The sequence below is a fragment of the Zingiber officinale genome, chromosome 2B, assembly GCF_018446385.1.
Source record: "Zingiber officinale cultivar Zhangliang chromosome 2B, Zo_v1.1, whole genome shotgun sequence".
NCBI classification, from domain to species: domain Eukaryota; kingdom Viridiplantae; phylum Streptophyta; class Magnoliopsida; order Zingiberales; family Zingiberaceae; genus Zingiber; species Zingiber officinale.
This window is the reverse complement of record NC_055989.1, coordinates 132,852,764-132,863,259: the sequence shown is the minus strand read 5'-3', so window position 1 is coordinate 132,863,259 and position 10,496 is coordinate 132,852,764. Positions and strand designations below refer to the sequence as shown.

At 35.7% G+C, this 10,496-nt stretch overlaps 2 protein-coding genes across 2 annotated transcripts; one reads left to right on the top strand and one right to left on the bottom strand.

The window, feature by feature from the left end:
• Positions 1-5,159: 5,159 nt before the first annotated feature.
• Positions 5,160-6,622, top strand: LOC122047310 (pentatricopeptide repeat-containing protein At3g25210, mitochondrial-like). Its single transcript, XM_042608493.1, has one exon. It carries the CDS (start codon positions 5,243-5,245, stop codon positions 6,410-6,412), a length of 1,170 nt encoding a protein of 389 aa, XP_042464427.1. The 5' UTR covers positions 5,160-5,242; the 3' UTR covers positions 6,413-6,622.
• Positions 6,623-6,836: 214 nt separating this feature from the next.
• On the bottom strand, positions 6,837-9,683 carry LOC122048738. Its single transcript, XM_042610268.1, has 6 exons — positions 9,525-9,683; positions 9,093-9,338; positions 8,454-8,627; positions 8,266-8,372; positions 7,282-7,760; positions 6,837-7,195 (listed from the first exon to the last, which is right to left on the bottom strand). The coding sequence occupies exons 1-6, from the start codon at positions 9,681-9,683 to the stop codon at positions 6,837-6,839; spliced, it is 1,524 nt and encodes a 507-aa protein (XP_042466202.1).
• Positions 9,684-10,496: the final 813 nt, after the last annotated feature.

The following is a 10,496-nucleotide window of genomic DNA, read 5'->3' as shown; positions in this document are numbered from 1 at the left end:
CGATTGGGATTTGACCGTTGGCGTCGTATTTAGCTGTTGGCGAGCGTTTCTCTCAGTAGAGCTCTCGGTTTTACTCCTCCAGCGAGCACAGATCTTCACAGCGACTTCTCCACAACTCTCACGTCAGATCTTGAAGGTTCTTGGAGGCTTGTGCTGGTGCATGTCCAAGTCAAGAGGTGAGGAAGAAGCTAGGGTTAGGGTTTCTTGTGCATATCTTGTAAGCTTTTGCTTGTATTGTATTTTCCTTCCCTTTCTTCTTGTACTGTGAGCTTGTAGGACTTCTCCGCCTTCGGTAGTTACCGTAAAGGAGTGTTTTCATAGTGGAGGATGCGTGAGTGTGTGGATCCTTGGACTAGTCACCTCTCCTTGAGGTGGATACCAAGTAAATCCTTAGTGTTAGCGTTGAGTGTTGTTTTCTTATATATTTCGCTGCACATCATCGCAAGAAGCAAGCAACACCAAGCACGAGAGCGCGACTAGCTATTCACCCCCCTCTAGCTACATTTCGATCCCAACATCCAATAGTTATTCATGATTTGATTAATCTCGCGAATAACACTTATAAATTTTTAAATCTATCATAAAGTTACAAATAAACAACATTAAATAATTAAGATAGTTGAAAAATTATAATATTTTAATACTTATGAGTCTCCTAAATGGACTATATGCTCTCGAGTATCAATAATCTCAGTAGATGAGTGTTTGACGGGTATCAGTAACTAATGTGGCGAAAGTGAATGGGAAGGTCCTGCCGGCGAATGAAGTGGGGAAGGTGAATGAGAAGGTCTTGCCAATGACTAGCCATGTGAAGGTCCTATTGACAACTGGCCATGTAAAGGTCCTGCTGGCAACTAGTCATGTGAAAGTCCTACCAGTGACTAGCCATGTAAAGGTCTTGACTGAGAGGAGGGGAGGGGGCGTAGGTACTGTGCTGGCAGACAGTGAATCAGTCTGGCCAATTCTAGACCTCTATCGTCTATAGTCACCCCATCAAAATTGCTAACCGAAAATCAAAATTAGAACAAAGCAAATAAAAACTTGATGCTTAATGAAGAACATGAAAAAACTTACAATATGCATAATGAAGATATGAGAGTGCAAGAATCTGCAACGATAATGTCACCTCTACTAATCTATAGGAAAAAATACATAGCATAAATAGATAAAATATATAAATTTAATAATAAGATAATATATAAACAACTAATTGAGCTACGAATTTTATAAATTTATAGATTAAAATTAAATAATTTAATCATAAAAAAACTTTCCTATATGTCAAAAATCATCCTCATCCTCCTCCGCCTCCTCCTCATCATCATCATCATTCTCATGAAATTCACTAGCATCCACATTTATCACTACTCCACTATGTTTTACTCAATCATGTGTTAAACGAATGTGAAAGTCACGAGTGTTATTCACCCCTTCCCCTCTAGCGCTTTCGATCCTACATAATTATCTTCAAACATAAATTTGACCAAATATATTTTTATCCATGATTTTTCAAACTTTTATGTGTCCGAAAAATATAATTTTGGTTTAAAAAATCATAGATTAAAATATATTTTGTTAAATGAATGAATATATAGAAATTGATTTTTTTTTTCGTTCTGAGCTCTCTAACATTATTGTGTAACTATAACATGTTCAATTAACTAATGTTACTTTGTAACTATAACATGTTCAACTTACACTTTATTCATCTAATTGATTTAAGTATGAAAAAAAATATTGGGTCAATTTTTTTTTTTTTTGAGGATATCTATATAATCAATAGAAATAGATGAACATATTAAAACTAATTTCATTTCATTTTGAACTCTTTAGGTCCATTAACCTGCTTCAGAAAATTTTAAATTTTTTTTTAAAAAAAATAGCCATTTTGCAATGAATCCTCGGATTCGTTGCAAATTAGCTATTTTTTTTTAAAAAAATCATAAATTGTCTAAAGCTAGTTAATGGATCTAGAGAACTCGGAATGAGGTAAAATCAATTCTGTTATGTTCATATCATTATCCTAATTATATAGATATCCTCAACAAAAATTGACCCAATATATTTTTTTCAATGATTTTTCAAACATCAATGTGTCCGAAAAATATAATTACTATGTGTTCTGAGCTCCCAAACATTATTTTGTAATTATAACAAGTTCAACTAACTAATATTTATTTGTAACTATAACATGCTCAACTTATACTTTAAATTTATCTAATTGATTTAGGTATGAAAAAAATATATTGGTTCAAGATTTTTTTTTTTTTGATATCTATATAATCAAGAGAAATAGACGAACACATAGGAATTAATTTCATCTCACTCTCTTGGTTCATTAACCAACTTCAGATAATTTTTATTTTTATTTTTATTTTTTTATTTTAAAAAAAAACAAATTTGGAACGGATCCTCGCTTTAGATTTGTTGCAAATTGGCTATTTTTAAAAAAACTCAAAAATTCTCTGAAGTCAATTAATGGCCTAGAGAGTTCAGAATAATACTACAAAAATACCTGTAATTAATGACGGGAGTACCGACTGAATTTATATTCCGTCGGCGAATGCCGACTGAATTCAATTCTGTTGGTCATTGCTGACAGAACACTAATTTCGTCGGTAATATACCGACGGATTCCTGGATTCCGTTGGGAATTCCCGACGCAATTAAGGATTCCGTCGGTATATTAGTCGGGCATTGTTGTTACCTGTCGTTTACTTTTTTTTACTCACGGGTAAAATATTCAGTCGGTAAGTTACCGACGGAAAATATAATTCCGTCGGGATATACCTACGAAATAGTATTTCCGTCGGTAAATTGAATTGTCGACCAAATTACTCCCGATAGCATGTATTCCGTCGGTAATGGCAAATACCGACGGAATACCGATGGAATATTAAATCATTAATAATATTTTTTTTTGTAGTGTAAGATGAAATCAGTCCCAATATGTTCATATCATTATCCCGATTGTATAGATATCCTCAAAAAAATTTGACCTAATATATTTTTCTCAGCGGTTTTTTCAATACCAACGTATCCGAAAAATATAATTCATAATTTAAAAATCACCAATAGAAATACATTGAGTCAAATTGATGTTTGAATGGATAGATATAATAAGGAGAAATAGATAAATACATATGAATTGGTTTAACCTCATTCCAAGCTCTCTCGATCAATTAACCGACTTCAAGCTATTTTCTTAAAATTAAAACTTTGCAATGAATCTTGAGATTCGTCGCAAATTTGCAATGAATCTGTTTATTCGTTGCAAATTCGTGATGAATCTCTGTTTCATCACAATTTCTTAATAATAATTCATGTAACAATATTGGCAATGAATTCAATATTGTTATAAAATCTACGATGAATTCTAGATTCGTTGCAAAATTTGCGACAAATTTTATATTCATTGCAAAATCTGCGACAAATTCTGTGTTCATTGCAAAATCGATGAAAAATTGCAACGAATGATTTATTCATCCCTGATTTTGCAACAAATATTTAGTTTTGACGCTGAATTGCAATAAATTTAGGGATGAAATATTTTTCATTGTTGATTAGCCACAAAATATTTTTGTTGCTGATTAGTCACAAAATATTTACGTTGCTAAATTAGTCACTAAGTAGCAACAATTTATAACAATTTATATTTTTATTGCAAAACTCGTCAAGTTTTTGACCTTAAATGATTGAGTTTTTAGTGCGAAGTGACTATGGGATGGAAGTATTTTTTTTTCCAAGGATAAGTATTCTTTATTACTCCTCTTCTAGTTAATTGGGTAGCCCGTAATTGTGTAACCCGTATGGTCGATGAGAGTTGTGGAAGTGGATGCAAAAGTAATTGTTGGAGAAAATAATTTGGTTGGATATGGTCTTTAAAGATCAACTCCAACATGCGAACTCTGGTCTTTAAAGACGAGACGCTAGAGTTGGTCTTTAAATATCAGTATTACTTGGTGTTGATTCGTAGGTGGATCGTGCTGGTTTGGTGGTGTCAGTATCACCTTGATGCTGATTTTTATAAAACAACACTACCTTAGTGCTAGTTTACACAAACCAATACCAAGGTGGATGGTACTGATTTGGTGGTGTTAGCACAACTAAAATCATCTCCAATCCATCACCAAAACACCAAATTTGATGTCAAATTAGCACGAAAAGACTCCAACCCATACACCAAATTCCATACCAAATATGGTGTGGTGAATATGCAACATCATGTTTGGTGATGCACTATTCACATCACCATATTTGGTGTGGAAAGAGTTTTTATTTTTTAATTTTATTATATAATTAATAAAATCAAATGTAATTAATTTGTAATTATTATTTTCTTTGTCTTTACTTATAGGATATTTAAATGTAATTATTATTTATTATAAATTTAAATTAAGTGTATTTAATAACATATTTAAATTTTATTATGTATAATTGTAAATATTTTAATTAAAGATAAATCAAAGATAAAGAACCTAATATATATATATATATATATATATATATATATATTATATATATATCCTGCGCGTTCGCACAGTGCGTGACTGTGCGCACAGGATATCACTCAGTTTTTTTTTTAAATTTTTTTAATATTTTAAATTTAAAAAATCAATTAAAAAAATAACATTTCCATATATAAATTTCTAATACATTAATATATCCACTCAACATATTATAATACTCAATAAATACTTAAATTTATTTTATTTTAATTTTTTTTAAAACCAAATACTATAACATAATTGGGAAGGTTGAACTCTAGAGATAAAATCTAAAAAAAACTTAAAAATTATAACCCAAAGCTTGAACCCTAGAAATAAAATTTTTAAAAAATATTTTATTTATTTTTTTCAATTCAAAAAATAAAAAAAAAATAAAACGAATGATATCCTGTGCGCGGCGCGCAGGATATCAAAAATATATATATATATATATATATATATATATATATATATATATATATATATATATATATATATATATCACAAATAATTCTCTTAGTCATGTAATTTCATAATTATATTAAGCATTTGCTAATGTCTTCATCATCATATGTGACTGATTAATAACTATTTAGGGCATTTGACAAATATCAAAATTACAAGCACATTTCTACCAGAATGGATCAGTGGGCTATCTTTTCTCAGCCCGTGTAGTAAATTTATGAGGCCGAAAATTGACCCATTAATTTATCTACTCTTCTATCGAACCGTCGGTTGCTTTGCTTCCATCGTCGATGGCGATCCTAGTCCGCCCCAAGCATCTCCGCCACCTCCTCTACCGAAACCCTAATTCTGCCGCCGTTGGCCTCCTCCTGCTCCCCCTCTCTCGCCATTTCTGCGATGCCTCTTCACTCAGACCTAATTCTAGCCCTAGCTCCGATGCTCGGTCGCGTACTCCCCTCGAGAAGCAATTTGACTCATGGGTCGACCGCCTCCGGCCGGGGTTCACCTCCAATGACGTAGCCGAAGCCATTCGAGCGCAATCCGACTCTGATCTCGCTCTCGACCTCTTCCGATGGACCGCCCTCCGCCCTGGCTACCGCCACGACGGCCCCGCCTATCTCGCCATGCTCCAGGTCGCCGTCTTCAACCACCGCTACTCCCAGGCGGAGATTCTTGTTGACGAGATCCTCGCCGGCGCCTGCCCCCCGGATCTACCCCTCTTCAACACCGCCATCCGCTTTTGCTGCTCCCGCCGCCCCCTTTTCTCCCGCGCCTTCGATCTATACAAGCGGATGCAGCAGCGCCGGGGTAGCAGCAACAGCAGCAGCAACGCCCCGGCGTGCCGGCCATCCATAGAGACCTATTCGATGCTCCTGGCGGCGGTGCTCCGCCGGATCGGCAAGCCGCCGGTCTCCTACGTGTACCTCCACTCGGTCCGCTCGCTGGCGCGGCAGATGAAGTCTTCGGGCGTGATCCCGGACACCTTCGCGCTCAACCTCATCATCAAGGCCTACGCCCGGTGCCTGGAGATGGAGGAGGCCATCCGAGTATTCAGGGAGATGGGGCTCTACGGCTGCGAGCCCAACGAGTACTCCTACGGTTACATCGTGCAAGGGCTTTGCCAGAAGGGGTGGTTGGAGAAGGCCTTGAACTACTTCAAGGAGATGAGGTCGAAGGCACTAGTACCCACGGCGACTATATACATGGCAGTGATCTGCAGCCTTTCGCTAGAGCGGCGGCTAGAGGCGGCGGTCGAGGTGGTATTCGACATGCTGGATAACCGCAAGGCGCCGGACATTCTGACCTACCGGACCTTGCTGGAGGAGATGTGCAGGGAGGGGCGGTCGGAGGTGGCATACGATCTGCTGGAGGAGCTCCGGCAGAGGAAGGGCGCCATGAAAGGAAGGATGCACTCCGACTTGTTGGCCAGCCTGCACTGGGTCTGCCAGCCGCGGCATTGATTGCTTCTTCTTGTTTGAAGTAAAGTTTGGCCCTTTCATGATCCGTTCCGGAATCATTAAAAAATGTTTTTTTTTTCCATTTTAATTATGCAAACGGGGAAACATCAACCGCTGCATTCGATCGGGAATAAAAGTTCTTTAGAATGCACACTAAAAATTATGGAAATGATCATCTTGTAGCCTATTTATTACAATCACAATTTTCAGTCATCTGGAGGTGTAATGTTGATTCTTCCAAGTTAATCATCATATGGATAAAAAGGTATAAAAATATCTTTCAGAGTTGCAAGAGAATTTAATAGAAGAACAATTATATACATATTCACTGATAAAAAGTTGAAGCTCACAGAGCTAAAGAAAGTAAAATAAAAATTTTCCTTAAAATATGTACAAGAAGTTAAGGGATTTAATTGGATTTTTTTTTCTACATCAAGTAGGATTGAGAAAGAACTCGTGGAAACGAGGCTATTCGAGGAATCATCATAAATTCCAATAATAGCTCGGTCTCTGGTGTTGAATAAGGTTCATCGTAGGATCCAGCACCAGCTTGTGCATCGTCGGCATTGCCATCCTGATCATTCACTTGGGTATTTGCTGTCGTACTAGTCACTGTATCTTGCTGGAGCAGGCGGCGAAGGGAATTGACCCTTGAGATAATGGATTGTTCATCAGAAGCAACAGAAGACTGGGAATCATTGTCAAGTAATTGTGATATATAGTCCATCTGTTTGTCGAATAGAGTGTCGCAAGGCAATGATGTGTTTCCTGAAGCCAACTCCTCAACTTTAGTCGTAGAAAAACATTAGTCCCAACAGTTTCAGGATAGATGAATTATTGAAAGGTGATGCAGTTGGAGCTAATATTATTACCTGAGCATGGTGAAGGAGTGTATTTTGAATCAAAAGCATGTGTCCTCCCGAGAGAATCCTGTGTTTCCGTCTTATTGGAGATTGATGATGTTGTACTAGGGGGACCAGGTTCGTAAAAGCTGGAGAAAGTGGCTCTAGAATCATCCTTAATAACATCATTAATATGGCTTTTAAAATTACTTTGATCTTCCAAAACTGAGTACTGAGGATCAAAGTAAGGTGATTCTAATATAACATCAGGGTATTGAGGATCAAAGTAAGGCGATTCTAATATAATATCAGGTTGCTGACTAAGAAACGGATCAATGTAAGGCGATTCTAATATAATATCAGGTTGTTGACTAAGTAGTGGATCAAAATAAGGTGATTCTAATATAATATCAGGTTGCTGACTAAGTAGTTTCAAATGAGGGTCACAATCGATAAGTTTCTCAAAATTCTTGCTCAACGAGGTCTGGGGACATTGAAGTAGATGCCTCCTGCAACATACATTTGGTGAGAGTTACAATATAGACACAACCGAATAAGTAAAATCCTAATTTTTCTATGTTTCAAACAATTTAAGATAGGCAACAAACATATATATCTTCAGGCAAAATTTGTTATATCACATCAAGCTTAGTTTAAATAGGTCAAGGAAGGTAAGATGCAGTCAGGTTACAACAAAGGATATGTTTTACATTGTAGATCATCATATAAAACTTAATATTAATAATATTCATAAAAAGGTATAGTTTAACTAATTTAATCAAATTTAAATAATTGACAATAAGGAAGCAACTACAATATTCAAAACGCAAAGGCTTACAATAGACTCCAAAAAAATATATACTGAAAATAAAACCTCATTATTTTTTATTGAAATACCAATAACAAGAATCACAGATTAAATAATAATATCACTCCCAAAGCTTAGATTTTGCGCTAGCTTGCAACAAAAGAGGTGAATTTCATAAGATGAGGAAAAATATAATTTACATCTACCTGTGTATGCATGCTTGGCCATTGGTAAAATCTTGAGTTGCTTGCCACTGTATATGCTTCCTTGGTTGAGGATCAATCTCTCGGAAGAAAAGAGGTGGTCTTGCCAACTAATAAACAATTTCCAACATGTTACTCGTAAGAAATGACCAATATATACCAACACAAATTGAGAAAAAAATAAATCCTACCACAATATCTAAAGTCCCATGGCCACCTTCAAAAAATACTGTCTTAATTGCAGTGATGTCGAACCAGTGAAACTCAATCTTGCTCTTCAAGCCACCTTCGAGAAATTCCCATAGAAGTTTACGTTTGGCGAAGTAACATCTCGCCACTAAATCACCTTCATACCTAGACACAAACTGTTTGCCAAAAAAACATAGTGAACTTCTCCATAAACTTAACCAACTGGTAAAAGATTACTTGACAAAAGCATATGAGAATTAGAATGCACTAGATCACCCATAAAGAATTCATGAAATGCAACTTCAAGGAGAAAAGACAGTGACTCGAAATAAACTATGTTCCAATGGCAGATCCCTCGTTGATAATTGTAAGTGAAACTCAGAAATAAAGGCAAGTAAAACTGCTCATCATTTTTCTTTTTGGTGGACCGTATCACAGAAAGTTACAAACACAAAAAGGAGGAAAAGAATGAGCAGAAAAAATCTGCGCAAAACAAAAAAATTGAATAGATTGCAAATACAAGAATAGAATACCAGAATTTGAATAAACAAAAACTTCCACAAGAACATACAAATAATAACAAGAAAGAGAGATGTATCATTTACGTAAACCACCAAAAAATTTTCTTATAAAATCCTCACCTCCCATGTCCCAATCCTCAATAATGACGCATGAAAATGCGAAGCTTTGATCTTGCTCAATGAGTTCAAAGAAGCTGAGAAATTTGATTTTTCACTGACTTTCGAGCCCTTCAAGCTTGTGACGCATAAAGTTTTATCTGCCTTTGACTGAGAAGGCATCATCTGAATCATATCAAGTAGAGACGGACTTTTCCTGAGGCGAAGACCCAACGGTCCAGGTTCCCCAAGCACATTGTTGTACAAAGCCTGCAACAAGGTTGTATCAGGAGATGGTATTACCTTTTTTCAAACGACACAGATCCATACTTAGAAACTGTACCAAGATGGGGAAGGAAAGAAAAAGATGGTCCTTTTGCACGAGATCATGAGAACCCAATCAAAATGATCGCTCAACGAGACAAACATAATGAGAAGAGAAAGTGAGGGATCTACCTGCTCACTCGAAGTGCTCACGTCCCTGACCCTCTTGTGGAGACGTACGCGCTTCTTGTACAAGGGCTCCTCCACTTCTAAGTTCCCTGCCGGAGGAGGCGGAGCCGAGTGCGGGGTGGAATCAACTCGGTGCTTGTCGGAAACCGAAGACCAAACCATTCCGTCGGAAGATATCCAAAGTAGGAACCTTAGAACGCCCAGTTCCGCTGCTTCTTTGCAGCTTTTACGCTTCGATCACGTAGAGGTATTTCGCAGAAGCAGAGGTGGAGGGATCTGTTCGCGAGGAAGGTGGAACAATTTCTCAGAAGATGACGAAGGGATTCTTTAATAGAGAATAATTTCAACAGAATTTAGTAAGTTATGCCCGCGGAGATATTTGGGAGGGATATTTTTCCAAATATGTTCTAATTTTAAATATCCGGGCTGAAAGGGAATTTTTTTTTAAAAAATATTTACTAATCTCAAATATTCTTTTTGGAAGGATATGTTTTTAAAAATATTTTCCAATTTTAAATATCCAATTGGAAAGAAATATTATAGAGGAGATTTGAATGTATCTCTTGTTTTTAAAAAATAAAAAATAAAAAACCTTATATTTATATGGAATGTGAGATATTTAATAAGTGGTTAAGTCAATATTTAATTTATGAGATATTTAATTATAGAATTTGAGATATTTAAGAAGTGGAATATTTAATTGATAATGTAAATATAGTTACCATAAATTTGAAATGCCCTTTTAAATATAGTTACCATATTTAATTGAATTATAGAATATGATGTCTCTTAATTTGAAATGCCCTTTTAATTTTTATATAAAAAAACTTTAGTAAAATAATAAAAAGAGCTCTTCTTAATACCTGTCTATATACTATAATTTTATCATGATACATAATTCATCCAAAATTAAATTTTGATATAATATTATTTTTAAAAAACGATACGTGCATTATTTTATGATTAAGAAAATAA

Coding starts and splice junctions, on each gene's coding strand:
- LOC122047310 (XM_042608493.1), top strand. CDS start 5,243: ATGGCGATCCTAGTCCGCCCCAAGCATCTCCGCCACCTCCTCTACCGA.
- LOC122048738 (XM_042610268.1), bottom strand. CDS start 9,683: ATGGTTTGGTCTTCGGTTTCCGACAAGCACCGAGTTGATTCCACCCCG. Junction 9,339..9,524: donor TGAGCACTTCGAGTGAGCAG/GTAGATCCCTCA, acceptor ACCTTGTTGCAG/GCTTTGTACAACAATGTGCT. Junction 8,628..9,092: donor TGAGGATTGGGACATGGGAG/GTGAGGATTTTA, acceptor TTTGGCAAACAG/TTTGTGTCTAGGTATGAAGG.